Source organism: Antechinus flavipes, chromosome 2 (genome assembly GCF_016432865.1).
Source record: "Antechinus flavipes isolate AdamAnt ecotype Samford, QLD, Australia chromosome 2, AdamAnt_v2, whole genome shotgun sequence".
NCBI classification, from domain to species: domain Eukaryota; kingdom Metazoa; phylum Chordata; class Mammalia; order Dasyuromorphia; family Dasyuridae; genus Antechinus; species Antechinus flavipes.
The window spans coordinates 48,844,680-48,858,807 of NC_067399.1; the positions used below are offsets into that span (position 1 = coordinate 48,844,680).

The window sequence follows — 14,128 nt, forward strand, 5'->3', positions numbered from 1 at the left end:
TCTGGGTACTTAGATCTGTCAGTAGTATCACTGGATCAAAGATTATATACAATTTAGTGACTTTGGGAACATAGTTCTAAATTCATGTTCAGAATGGTTAGAAATTCACAACAACCAACATTAATGTGCCTATTTTTCCACAGCACTTCCAATATCTATCATTTACCCTTTTTATCATGAATGTTGTTTTCCAAGAAGAGCATCAGAAGGTGCTGGACATGGCAAATACTGAATAATATAATTTTTAAAAATGAAATTTGCTGTATCTTGGGGGGAATGTCTGATTATCAGTGTATCATTTATCAATCAGCCCTTTTCAGTGAGACCAAGATCAAAATAAACATCAAATTAGAAGTTTTAAAAAAAGATAAAGCTTGAAATTAAAATAGCCTTGACAAGACCTATTTAAGCAAGCTACTGATGCTGAAAAATGGGAAATATATAAAGAAACAGATACCCACCCACATGGACTATAACCATTTTGAAAAGAGGCTTAACTTATAATGCAAACCATTGTCTGACAGGGAAAAAAGAATTTACAAATCAATTAAACCTGCAAATATTTGATGTTCTTGCTAAAAATAAGGTAGGCAAGGATTGCTTTAAATATTAAAACTTTCTGCAAATTCTTATTAGGATATTTGTGAACAGCATCATTTCATAAAATACAAAAATTGAGGAAAGAATTTTTTAATTTAATAACTTTTCCCCCAAATTACATGTAAAAACAAATTTTAACATTCGCTTGAAATTTTTTTTCGTATTCCATATTCTCGCCTTCCCTTCCTCTCCTCTCCCATCCCTGAGAAGACAAGCAATTTGATATAGGTTATATATGTACAGTCATGTAAAACATATTTCATGTTAGTCATGTTGTATAACATGATCCAAAAAGCCCCAAGAAAAATAAAGAAAAAACATGCTTCAATTTGTACTCAGACTCCATCAGTTGGATGGATAATATTCTTTGGAGATGGGATAGCATTTTTCATCATAAGTCTTTCAGAACTATCTTGGATCATCATATCGCTGAAAATAGCTAAGTCACTCACAGTTGATCATCATACAATATTGCTTTATTGTGTACAGTGTTCTCTTGGTTCTGTTCATTTCCCTTTGCCATCAGTTCACGTAAGTCCAGGTTTTCTTAGAGCATCCTGGCTCATCATTTTTTACAGCATAAGAGTATTCCATCCCAATTATATACAACAACTTGTTCAGCCATTCCCCAATTGATGGGCATCTGGAGGAAAAATTTACTAAGTGTCTATCATGTGCCAGGCAATGACGAAACAAAGAAAAAATGGAAATCTCTCCTGCCCTCAAGAAGCCAACACTTTTTGTTAGAAGAAACAACCCCTACCTAGTTCAGGATAAAATAGGTATAAAATAAACATAAGGCAATTTTTTGGGGGGGAGCACTAGGGGAATGAAGAAAGGCTGTTGAGAGTGAACCTTGAAGGAAACGAAGGATGCTAAGATGGAGTGAATTTCAGGTAAGGGGAAGTGATCCAGCAGGAGTGCCATCCAGTTTGGCTGGAGTGTTGAGATTGGATGAGAAGGGCAGGTTGGGAAGGGATGTGAACATTTATAGGTTCTTTTTATATATGTATAGATACTATTTCATGTCTTCCTTTATATGTTTACATATACCATTTTATATGTTCTTTTATATGCTGGAATATTATATATTTAGCTCTAGAGAAATGGGGAGCCACTCAAGCTTGCAGAGTATAAAGTAACATGGTCAGATCTGCACCTTAGAGAAAATATGGCAGTTGTAGAGTGGGCAGATTGGAGAGATGAGGCAGGGAGCCGGGAAAGGGTGAGGAGGTTCTGAACTAGGGTAGGAACCCATACAAAGAAGCAGCCAGATACAAGAGATAGGGAAAGCTTTGGTAAGATTTGGCAACTAACCGGTTAGCTCTGCAGGGTTAGGGTTAGCTAGGGGACTGGATGGTGGTTCAGATGGTTTGGGAGGAAAAAAACAAGTTCTGATCTGGGCACGTTGTATCTGAGATGCCCATGGGACAACTAACACAAATACTTTTTAGCTATGAATCACAGAGAACCACAATCTCCCAAAAATAAAGTCACTCAGAGGCCAATGGAGGCACATATGCTGGGCCCAGGTCGATGATGGAATTACTAGATATTTCAGAGAAAAGAAAGGTCATTTCCAGCAGATGGAATTTAGGTATGTTTCATGAAGATGGAGCCATCTGAGCTGGATTATGAGGGATGGACATCATTGTGGCAGATGGTGTTCCAGATGGGGGAAATTGTGCAGTTCAGTTTGGTTAAAATACAAGGGCAGAAAAACACGAGGGAAGATGGGGGAATGAGAAGTTCAGTTTGGTTAAAATACAAGGGCAGAAAAACACGAGGGAAGATGGGGGAATGAGAAGTTCAGTTTGGTTAAAATACAAGGGCAGAAAAACACGAGGGAAGATGGGGGAATGAGAAGTTCAGTTTGGTTAAAATACAAGGGCAGGAAAACACGAGGGAAGATGGGGGAATGAGAAGTTCAGTTTGGTTAAAATACAAGGGCAGGAAAACACGATGGAAGATGGGGGAATGAGAAGTTCAGTTTGGTTAAAATACAAGGGCAGGAAAACACGATGGAAGATGGGGGAATGAGAAGTTCAGTTTGGTTAAAATACAAGGGCAGGAAAACACGAGGGAAGATGGGGGAACGAGAAGTTCAGTTTGGTTAAAATACAAGGATGGGAAAACACGAGGGAAGATGGAGGAATGAGAAGTTCAGTTTGGTTAAAATTTGTGTCAAGAGATTAATGGAAATATGCATTTACCATATACTGATAACTCACTATTGTTATCCTAAGCTAACTGTGGTTTTTCAGGTATAGAAGGATACAAGTCAAATCATTTTAATTCAATAAGCATTTATTAAACACATGTTCAAGGCACTGTTCTGGGAGTGAGATACAAGGACTTTAAAAACAAACCAAATCATTCCTTGCCCTCAAGGAGCTTAAATTCTACTGGAAATGAAATTTTATAAGACAACTGGCTAGACATCAATCTGGAAAAAGTGGTCAGAGTCTACTCTGGACATGCTGAATAGAGAACAGACACAAAGCCTACAACAGACTAACTCGGACACTAGAGAACCACGGACAGTTAGTTTGAAGGTGAGCAAGCCTATATTTAGCTTGTGAGTGAATATGTATAATTTCCTGGAAAATCTTTATTACGCTATTAAATCTTTCAGATCCTGTTTCCCCTTTGGGAGAACCCTACCCCAAATTCTAAGACCCATTCATGGAAAAAGGAATTTGGTAAGATCTCTACCAACCAGTATCATGTCCACGGTAAGGAATCCATGGTAAGAAATCCTACATAACTGTAAGAAAGTCTCTGAGGCTTGGTTCCACCTCATCTTGTAAGAAAAGTGCTATATAAAAATGAACTATTAGTAAACCACTACCACAGGTTTATACAAGCCAGAATTTGACACCTTTAATCACCAAAGGTAATGAGGTTCTGTCTGTCTGTCTCTCTCTCTCTGTCTCTCTCTGTCTCTCTCTCTCTCCAGGAAGAACTACTCCAGGTAAATTCAGCTTCATGGGTGCTGATTAAATATTAAGAAAAATATTAAGTAGGACTCCAAGAGCAAACATCTCTGTCTCCCCCCCAACCCCCATGCCAAATAATTACCTTGTCTTTCTTCACTTTCTTCTCGCCACGTTCATAGGATGATCATGATCTCACACCAGAAACTCCAAAATGAGACATCTGCCAGAAAATCCAAACCTCAGATGGACCTTCCAATACCTCTCCCTCGCGGGTCAACATTTATTCGCAGCTTAAGTCAATTCAAGGTGTAACTGAATTACAATTCTGAGCCAGGGGCACTCACTTAATTGGAGGGTGGAAGGTTGGAGACGAGGGCAACCATTAAATTGTCTCTTTTTATCAATTATTGCTGGGTTTTGAAGTACGGTCTTCATCCATTTGTGACATGTACTGGCCTTGGGGTATCTGCCAGTAGGCAGAGACAGAGAGGCAGAGACATGCGGGGACAGAGAAAAAGGCCAAACTGTTCTCAGTCTATAGCAGGAAATTTGAAAATTATAACTTGGGGCAATGGATGAAGGTATAATATTGGTGCTGTTATCAGGGACACCCCTTCCTCGCCATGATTCTGACTGAGGCACGTTATCACTGAGAGACACGGAAAAGGGAGACCCAGAAAGGCCCTGGAGGATATCCCATGGGACACATAATTTCAGACCATCTGGAGGTCAAAAGATACCTTCATCTTTGGGGAAGAGGAAACAGGTGGGAAAAACGGACATTGTCTACAGGAACTACTGCTCGGGCCGGTTCTGGTTTCTAAACGGTTCCCTTCATATCTGAGGCCATTTTGGGGAAAGCCCTTCCTCTTTCCAATGATCGGGTCCCAGCCAGTCTGAGCCATCAGCCAGAGGTTCCTAGCCAAGAGTCAATGACTCTGGGTTCCCTCTCTTGGCTTCGTTTTTCTCTCCCAAGCTTCCCTTCTCCCAGTTGTCCCTCTGGGCTACGTTCTCATTATTTGTCCCTCATTCTCTCCTTTTTCCTCAGAATCTCGAGCCTCCAGAGACCACCAACCACACACAAGGCCTGAAGCAGGAAGGAGGTGCCTGGAGGGGCTACCAGAGGCCCCTCAGAACTACCAGCTGAAGGAGAAGTCCCCAAAGAGGGGGGCAGGGGAGGCGGCAGCCGGGACTGGGCCGGGCCTCCACCCTGGCTCCTCTCCCAGCCTCCTCCCGGCCTAGCCTGACTCAGGCCGTGTCTGACTGGCTGGGCCACGTCCCTCCCCCGGCCTCCGCAGGCCCTAAGCTGGGGAGGAGCCAGCTCCTGTTGTCCTGGGGCCTCCCCCTGGAGAGGTTTTCCTTCCACTGGGCCAAGGGCACTGCAAGCTTCTGCCTCCCTCTGCACTGGGCCCCATCAGGGCAGTCCACACCTGGGTGGGTAGAACAGGGGCTCCTGCCGCCAGGATGTCAGGGGCTGGGCCGGGGGGAAGGGAGAGAGTGACTTGGACCCAGAGGGAGCTGCCACAGCAGGAACAACTCAGGGCCCTTAGCTGCTTGGGGCAGGGTTGGTTCTCATGGGGCACAGGGAAGAAATGCTTTAATTTCCCATGTGTGGGAAGCCCAGCCCGATCAAGGCTTTTCCTCCCCCCTCTCTGAGAGCCAAGGTTCAGGAGAGATGACCTCTGGCCTCTGGCCCTCAGGCTGCTGGGGCACCACCTCCCAGTTGAACTCTCTGAGCCCGGGCCTGGTGATTCAGAGCCAGGCTGGATCGGGACAGCACCCTAGGGATCCTCCCCTAGCTTTCTGTAGGTAGCCTGTCCCATGAGTGCTCAGCGGCTGCTCCTGGTCCAGCAACATCTCCACCCCGGAGAGGTAAGGGGGACTTCCCAGGACTGGGGGAGATTCCCAGGTGGCCTGGGGGCTGGCACGGGCAAGGGGCCGGAGGAAGGTTCCCGCCTGGTCTAGGCTAGCTCAGCCCCTGGCCGGGGGCCTCTGTCTGTGGCTCCTTGTAAACCTGTCACCTGAGACGTCCCCCCCTCCTGGGCTCTGCTTCTCCTCCAGGAGCATAAACCAGCTCCATAAAAGCTCAAAGTCGGCCCGCCGCCCACAGCCCAGGGCACGCTGCTCTCACAGAAGGCTCTGTGGGCCTCCCGCGTGAGCCCGGAGGACGGGCTGGGCTCTTAGGAAGGGAGCTCAGGGGCCCAAGCCCTTTTCAGAGCACTTTCAACTCTGCAAATGCTTTCTGTACGTCACCTGGTTTGCTCCTCCCAACAGCCCTGTGAGGCAGGTGCTGTTACCCCCATTTTATAGAGGGGGATACTGAGGCCTAGAGGTGAAGTGGCTGGCCAGGTCCCAGAGACAGCCAAAGGCAGAGGTGGGTTTCCAACCTAGATCTCTCCTAGATCTCTCCGAGCCAGGCTCTGAGCTCAGGAGGCGGCTCTCTCCCCTTCAGGTTTCTAAGGCCTTGTGGGGAGGGGGGTTGTGTGCACAAGAGGGGGCACTTGTTTGCCCTGTAAAGAGATGCCTAATCATGGCAATGATGCAGGCCCGGCCGCTCTCAGCAAACACCCCCGCACGGGGCATTGGGGGCAGCCAGGCTGGGGGTGGGGGCAGGAAGGGCGGCCGTCCCCGGCTGCTCCCTACATCCCGCTCCCCACACAGAGCCGAGCCATGGAGGTGAAGAGCAGCCCCCTGACCACACATGTACTGGACACTGCCTCGGGCCTTCCGGCCCAGGGTCTCTGCCTGCGCCTCTTCAGGCTTGGAGAGGGGAATCAGCACTGGACCGAGCTGAGGAAAAGGTGAGGGGGCGAGCGGGACCTGCCCGTGTGAGGAGGGGGACGGGAGAGAAAGGAAGCTGGGCCGGGGGCAGGAGGTGGGCATCTCCTGGGGGTGGGGGGCTCAGAGCTCAGGTCTCAGGGGCACTGCGGTTTTCTGAGGCCATTTCAGAGCCTGAGCTTTCTGCCAAAGGGGCAGCAACATGGGCTGGGGACAACTGGAAGCTTGGCTAGAGAGCTGGGGAGGGACCTCAGGGGCCCACGCCCGAAGGAGGACCCAGCATTCCCGGTGGCCCCCAGATCCCAGGACAGGGCCCAGCTAACGAGGGTGCTCTGGGCTTTTCTTCATCTGTGAGCTGTCTCCTCCTAGTGGTCATTTCTGATGGACCGGGGTTCACTTTGGGTCTAAATTCACCCTTTTGGGGAATGCTTTGATCGGGTTCCAAGTTAAGAAAAATTAATACTTAAGCTGGGTGTCAGCCATTAAGGGCTGAAGCATCCATGACCGTTTTGGGGGGTTGGCGTGGCTAACGCTGGCTGCTTGGGGTGCAGCTGGGCTGATGGTGTGCGCCTGCTTCAGACAGCTCCCCCTCCCCCGGGGCCGGAGGCTGGCCTCTGCCCAAGGCCCTCAGGGCCCCTCCCCAGGGTCCCGGCCGGAGGGGGAGAGCCGTGGCCTGAGCCCGGCGGGAGCCCCTGCCTTTTCTGAGCCCTCCTGCTCTCCTTTCCCTAGTTACACCAATGCTGACGGCCGCTGCCCCGGGCTTCTGACTCCTGAACAAATGACGGCCGGCACCTACAAGCTCTTCTTTGACACTGAAGGTTATTGGAAAAAGATGGGACAAACCAGCTTCTATCCCTATGTGGAGGTAAGGGCTGACGGGGAAGGTAAAAGGAGCAGGGGTCGGGTTGGGGGAGTCGGTGGTGGGCGCCAGGCTCGGCCCTGCAATCGTGGAGTCGCTGGCACTCGTGCAGCCCTCGAATCTCACTTATCCTCATGACCACCCAACAGCCAGGGGCTCTTATCACCCCCATTTTACAGATGAAGGGACTGAGGCAGGGACTTGCCCAGGATCAGCTGGCTAGGCTAGAACTCATCCCGACTCCAGGCCCGGCGCTGTGCCCCACAGCATCCCCCTGCAAGACCCTAAAAACCCCCGGAGCTCTCCAGGCTTGCCTGTCCCCAGTGACTCTTGTCCAAACGTACCTCATGGGCTGGAAGCCTGTCTTATTTTCCCATGGCAGACTTTTTTTTTTTCAAATGAGAAAGCAAAAAAGGAAAAAATCTGCCTAAGGGGCGTTGGAAGCCTGTCTGCCCAGCAGCATCCGGCCAGAGGCCTCTGAACTCCCAGGAGAAAGGCAGAGGCCAGGGCGCTGAGCCAGTTAGGCGGGGTGCCATCCCGCCCCTCCCCCAGGGAGATGCCCCTTCTGCACGCCCGCTCTCCCCAGGGCTGCTCTACCTCTGACTCCCCTCTGCAGGGCAGAGCCCAGACCGCCTGCTGGCCTGCCTCCAGCTGTCTAGGGCCCGCTCCTGATCACCCAGAGCCCATCAAAATCCTCCCTCCGCGTGAGAAGGGTCTCCACATCCGGAGCCCGTCCGGAAGGAGCCTCCTGCTCCCTGGGGGGCTGCGAGGATTGACCTGGGGCTGCGCTCCCTCAGGATCCGCCCCCTGGCTCACTCACCTGCCTGAGTCCCGCCCGCCCACTGCTTCTGTCTCTCAGGTTGTTTTCACCATCACAAACGAGGCCCAAAAGCTCCACGTGCCCCTGCTGCTGAGTCCGTTCTCCTACACCACCTACAGAGGAAGCTAGACAGCCAAGAACCAGAGTGAGCCGCGGAGACCCAGCTCGGTCCGGAGCCGTCCGCCTCCCTGCCGACGAGCCCTGAGAGCGGGCCACCCGACAGATCAATAAATAATTCTGTGCTCATCTCTTGGCAGGGGCCGCTCGCTCCTTCACCGCCTCCCCGGGAGCCGAGAAATGCCCCCGGTGCCCCTGAAGACGGGGCTGGCCGTGGGCAGGTGGGGGCTGCCGAGGGCCAGGATCCCGGGGGAGGGGGGGTAAATAAGGAGAGGGGGGACGGCCGGCCGGGCTCTCCTGGCATCGCGGGGGGTCCGAGGTGGGTCTGAGGGGGCAGACCCTTGGGCAGGGGGCAGGCACCAACAACACGCAGCATGGTTTCACTCCCATACCCGGGCCCACTTTAATGCAGCCTTGAGACAGAACAAGGCAGAGACAGAGACAAGTTAAAAACTTTTCATCTGCTGAGGACACAGTTTTAGAAAAATAACCGACCTTAAGTCTATGAAAGGGGGGCATTCTAGTGCCATCATCTCTGGAGGCGTCGCCAGCCTCAGCCCCTCGGCTTGTGGAGGGGGGGAGAGAAGGGCAGGCCGTGCTCCATCCAGGCTACGTGGGCATGGAGACCAGCCCGGCGGGGCCGTGCCCCAGGGTCTGTCCTATGACTGAGGTCTCCAGAGGCCTGAAGCCCATGTTGTCCAGGGGGATGCCGAAGGCAGTGAGCTTGGCTTCATAGGTTCGCAGCAAGTCGTTGTGAGCCTGCAGGGAGGGAAAGGCAGGGGGGTCAGCAGAAGGCCCAGGATGGCCGGGGAGGCCGGCACTGACCTGGATGTTGTCCCATCATTCCTCTCCGCTCCCAATGGCTCCTCCATCCCAACCTAAAAGAACCTCCCTCGGGTCCCCCGGGCACCGGGCCCAGCCTGAAGAAGCAGCTCTTGTGCTGAGCTCCCGCCACCTCCAGCCCCTCTATCTCCCAGGCCAGGGACAGAGTCACTGTCAGGGACTGCACTGAGCAGCTAGGAACTCCTTTTTTAAATTTGCAAACCTTTTTCCTGTTTTTCTTTACATTATTAAGGACATCACACAAGCTGTTCTAACTTCATTTTACAAAAGTTCAGACAAGCCTTTCCAAGTTTCTCTGAATTCTCCGGATGCTTCACTTCTTTCTGCCTCAATACTAATTTTCGTTTGACAAACATGTATTTCTCATCCTCTCACCCCACACCCATTTAAAGAAAAAAAAAGAAAAACCAAAACCCTTGTTTCAAAGCTCCTTAGCCAAGCAAAACAGATTCCCATCTGTTGCATTAATATTCCATCATATTCAATCACAATTTATTCCTCGGATACTCGCTTTTGCCCCAATTTTTTGCTATTCTAGGATGTGCTGGGACAGCTGAATGACAGGCTGGACAGAGCATGGCCCTGGGTTCAAATACAGCCTCAGACACCTCACATACACTAGTTGTATGACCCTGGGCAAGTCACTTAATCCCAATGTGCTGCTGTCAGGAATTTGTATGTAGTGGCCTTTCTTTCCATCTCTGACCTCCCTGGAGGTCTTTCCCCAGCAGTGGTATGTGTGGTTCAGGGCCATTTTAGAATCGTTTTCTAGAATGGAGGCCCAATTCACAGTCCCGAGTATTATTCCCATCTTCCCACAGTCCCTACAATGTGCCTATTTTCAGCTTCTGTCACCTCTGGGGAAGAGACGACATCTCTGGACTGTTTCCACTGACATCTCTCTTATTATTAGTGACTTGGGTATTTGTTCATGTACTTGTTGTCAGCTGGGATTTCTGACATTTCTGTTTCACCTGGGGACAGCGTGCTCTCAAAAGCAAGAGAGCTAATGTTCCTTTGTCAACGCTTACGTGGCAGAAAGGTTGGATTACTGAAATTCAGGTAATCCCAAACCCCAGCCAGTATTCCAATCTTTTCCTTCTGCACTTTTTACCAGACTGTCAAAAAATCACACATAGATGTTCATCTTATTTTTCTCCAATTCTTAGGGGTGCGGAGAAAGTGAAGGATAACGTGGAGAAAGTGAAGGATAACGTGGAGAAAGTGAAGGAACTAAAGAGGAGCAGAGGCTCTCCAGCTTCATTAGAACATCCAGATTTCCCTCCAAGCTTCCCTTTGGGTTTATGTACAATGTGACCATAAGGAATGAGATCTCGAGGTCGAGATGTAGTGGGAGCTTCTAGGAACCGAGCTAGACCCACTGGCCCTTACCTACCCAGAGTGACACAGTTTGATAATCAAGTGCATATGCACAAAGACAGACAAGACCGAAAGCATCAGGGAAACATTAGGGGCTGAGAAAAGGGTTTGGGAGAATAAAAGCAGTGGCTGGTGTTGTGGTGGTGGGCAAGGAGATTAGAATGGGGGCAAAGAAAGAAGGCTGAGATGGAGCCATAGATACAGAAGCAATGTGAGTGCAGAACTAGCAAAACCAAGGTGGGCATGAGAGGGATCTGCCAGGGAATGAGCCAGCAGGTGCAGCCCCAATTATGGAGGGGAAAAGACTGGCATGCGGCATGGGCACCTGCATTTCATTTCTAAGGCCTAAGAATCCATCAATGTGGGTAACTGCCTTCATCAGTTCAGACTGTAAGCCCTCCCAAAGGTACCAAGGGTCACGGGCCTCTCTGATCCAGGCTGGTCCTCACACATCAGACACACTCTCCATCACTGGGCTTTTAAACCAAGACTTTCTATCTCTGGGGGACTGGCCTGAACAAAGACTTCTCGTGCTGCATTTGGATGCTGGTGCCCATTTTAACCCCATACAAGTCCTTTAGAGTAAACATCATAACAAGGTCACAATGTCATACAGTGTCATACCTGGTGGGTATCATACAACATTTGGAAATGCTGATGACTTATATGGGCTTATTTTATATCCTGCAATTTTGCTAAAATTAGTAAGTGCTTCTGGTAGTTTTTTAATTGACTCTCTAGAATTCTCTAAGTATATCATCATATCTGCAAAGAGCGATCATTTTATTTCCTCATTACTTACTCTAATCCTTTTAATTTCTTTTTTTTTTTTCTTATTACTAACCCTAGCATGTCTAGCACAATTTTAAGCAGTAATGATGATAGGAGACAATCTTGTTTCACCCTTGATCTTACTGGGAATGCTTCTAATTTATCCCCATTACATATAACACTTGCTGAGTATTTTAGACAGATGCTACTTATCATTTTAAGGAAAATTCCATTTACTCCTATGCTCTCTATAGTCTTTTTAATAGGAATGGATGTTATTTTGTCAAATGCTTTTTCTGCATCTATTGATATAATCATATGATTTCTGTTAGTTTGGTTATTGATATAGTCAATTATGCCAATAGTTCTCCTGATATTGACCAGCTCTGTATTCCTGGTATAAACCCACTTGGTCATAATGTATTATCCTGGTGACAAATTGCTGTAATCTCTTTGTTAATATTTTACTTAAGATTTTTGCACCAATATTCATGAGGGAAATTGATCTATAATTTTCTTTCTCTGTTTTAGCCCTTCCTGGTTTAGGTATCAGCACCTTATCTGTGTCATAAAAAGAATTTGGCAGGACTCCTCTTTTACCTATTTTTCCAAATAGTTTATATAGTACTGAAATTAGTTTCATTTAATTATCAGATTTATTGGCATACAGTTGGGAAAAATAGCTCTTAATTATTGCTTTAATTTCCTCTTCATTGGTGCTAAGTTCATCTTTTTCATTTTTGATACTAGTAAGTTAGTTTTCTTTTCTTTTTCTAATCTTATCTATGTTGTTGGTCTTTTCATAAAACCAACTCTTAGTTTTTTCTTACTTTCAGTTTTATTAATCTCTTCTTTGACTTTCAGAATTTCTAATTTGGTATTTAATTGGGGGCTTTTAATTTATTCTTTTTTCTAGCCTTTTTAGTTGCATGTCTAAATCATTGATCTTCTTCTTTCTCTATTTTATTAATGTAAGCATCTAGAGATATAAAATTTCCTCTAAGAACACTACTTTGCGTGCATCTCATAAGTTTTAGTATGTTTTCTCATAATTGTCATTCTCTTGGACGAAATTATCAATTGTTTCTATAATTTGTTGTTTCAGTGGGTGCCATACAAACCTAGAAGAGGGAAGCTCCCTCTGTCACCATAGCTCCAAGACAATTAAGCATTTAATCTGATCTAAGTTACTTCTGTAGGCTGCTTTCCCATCAAAGCTGCAAGGAGGCAACCCCCTGTGCCTGGTATTTCCAGGGTTTAACTCACTGACTGCTAAAGAGCAGAGTTAGAAAAACAGTGGACCAACTGACAGTGGTTAAAAGCATCTGGAGCAGCTGTATCCAATTATTTTAAGCAATATTTGTCTATAGCAATAATTCCTAAAGTGTGATATGGAAGACCCCAAATTTCGATGTGACCTGGAGAGAGAGCTTAAGGCCCGAAGTGACCAGGAAGAGAATCAAAGGTGATAAGGTTTAAAGAGCACATTTCCAAAAGAAAAACCAAAGGCTAAAGGTCCCCTAGAGGCAGCTAGAGATATGACCATAAGCCAGGACACCCTGACTGAGGTAGAAGAAAATGAAAACTAAAGTAGAAGTGAAAGAAAATCCAGAAACTTAATTAAGGTGGGCACCAAAGGAGCCCAAATCAATGCTGTGAATGAGATGAAGAATCTCTCGTGGGAGCTGATTAGCCAGAAGGAAGTTGACTTATAAAAATGATTATCTGAAGTCATTATTTACTGATATCTCTGTGCATGAGGCAGCTAGACAAAACTTGGAAATAAAGATTAATCAATAAATCGATTAATCGATAAATGTCACCTACTGCAATCTGAAAAAGAAAAAATAGTCCATTTCTGGTAAATCTCTTTTGGCAAAAGGGCCTCTAAAGGGCCACTGGCCACGAATGAGGCTCCAGGAGAACTGTCCTCTCTTCTCAAGGAGAGCAAGTGCCCATCTCCTAAGAACATGGAGACCACAGAGTTTTAGCAGATATGATACACATCTCCCTGAAAGTGAAGGTCATGTGAAGGTGAAAGTGATGGCCACCTCCATGGGCCATGTGTCTTTCTTGGAGTTATCCAGGTATTATTAAATGGCAGATCTATAGTCTAAAGTCAGAGCACCCACACAAAAAGTGGTATGGGAAGTGTGCAAAGACCCTGTAGCATGCCCTTCCTGGGCGCCAGGGCTCTCAGTCCTAATTCTGGGTAAGGGTAGGAAGGTGGGAAGTGAGGGGTGTCAGCAGAGAAGGTCCAAATGTTTTATAGACAGTCAGCACCCATGTCCCTTCCCTCTTGTTTGCCCAAGGCCTTACCCAGTCACCATCTCACCTTGCAAACACGGGCGAGCTCATACTGCAGGTCCTTGATAGTGCTGTTTTTAGAATCCAGGACATCCTGAAGAGGGAAATCAAAGAAGTCCACCATGAGACTTGAGACAAACGAAGAACTGCTAAGCCCCAAATATACACTAAAAAGAGAGCCTTGGACATGGGCGGGCAATCAAACACAACAGGCAATGTCCAGGAAGCCTCTGACCTCTGGCCCACAGCTGCTGTGACTGAATCTGCTGGTTTCAGAATAAAGGGGGGAGGGGGTTCTTTCTTGTCCTAGCAAGAGCAGCACTTGCCTCCTGCTTGTATTCCCCTCTGAGACAGAAATGTAAATGCGCTCTACATAACAATACTTGTTGGTCTAATGATATTTCTGACAGCTTCTTTTAGCTAATTAGTCTACCAAGTCTCTTCACTTTGATTAGGATGGGCCAGGAAAAGAGTCTTGGCAATGGAAAGTGCAGAACTGTTCTAGGTTCAAGGCCCGGAATTGAATAGTAGAGTTTAGACAAGTCATTTCAAAATGGCTCTTCTATCAAATGATAATAAAACACCAACATAATCCCTGGAGGGTGGGGAATAATCAGTTAATCCCTTGAGGTTCCTCCTTCCTCTGATACTTAGTATATTCCAGGTTTTCTGAGCAGAGTTTCAATAGAGGTACACAACCCTTTTCTGCCTCCA

General features: G+C 47.4%; 2 protein-coding genes across 7 annotated transcripts in view; one reads left to right on the plus strand and one right to left on the minus strand.

Annotated features, from left to right (window-relative positions):
* Positions 1-2,889: 2,889 nt before the first annotated feature.
* Positions 2,890-14,128, minus strand: part of GAS8 (growth arrest specific 8) — a 36,393-nt gene continuing 25,154 nt past the window's right edge. For 4 of the 5 annotated variants that reach the window (XM_051974738.1, XM_051974735.1, XM_051974733.1 and 1 more), the window contains 4 exons: positions 13,443-13,508; positions 8,609-8,872; positions 3,682-3,759; positions 2,890-3,595 (listed from right to left, as the gene is read on the minus strand). In XM_051974738.1, the coding sequence (XP_051830698.1) occupies positions 8,723-8,872; positions 13,443-13,508 (216 nt within the window). In that variant the 3' untranslated portion in view covers positions 2,890-3,595; positions 3,682-3,759; positions 8,609-8,722. Of the gene's footprint in view, positions 3,596-3,681; positions 3,760-8,488; positions 8,873-13,442; positions 13,509-14,128 lie in introns of those variants that run through there. The other variant, XM_051974734.1, reaches the window with a different exon arrangement.
* On the plus strand, positions 4,867-8,242 carry LOC127547757 (5-hydroxyisourate hydrolase-like). Of its 2 annotated transcripts, none has more exons than XM_051974743.1 (4): positions 4,867-4,973; positions 6,201-6,340; positions 7,047-7,182; positions 8,036-8,242. In XM_051974743.1, exons 2-4 carry the CDS (start codon positions 6,210-6,212, stop codon positions 8,123-8,125), a joined length of 357 nt encoding a protein of 118 aa, XP_051830703.1. In that variant the 5' UTR covers positions 4,867-4,973; positions 6,201-6,209; the 3' UTR covers positions 8,126-8,242. The 2 variants fall into 2 exon arrangements, with proteins under 2 accessions (XP_051830703.1, XP_051830702.1); XM_051974742.1 differs by lacking the exon at positions 4,867-4,973 and adding an exon at positions 5,276-5,411.

What these genes read in the sequence shown, in the direction of transcription:
- LOC127547757 (XM_051974742.1), top strand. Translation starts at nt 5,361, where the DNA reads ATGAGTGCTCAGCGGCTGCTCCTGGTCCAGCAACATCTCCACCCCGGA. An exon ending in TGGACCGAGCTGAGGAAAAG is followed by an intron (nt 6,341 to 7,046) that starts GTGAGGGGGCGA and finishes TCCTTTCCCTAG; the next exon opens with TTACACCAATGCTGACGGCC. An exon ending in GCTTCTATCCCTATGTGGAG is followed by an intron (nt 7,183 to 8,035) that starts GTAAGGGCTGAC and finishes TCTGTCTCTCAG; the next exon opens with GTTGTTTTCACCATCACAAA.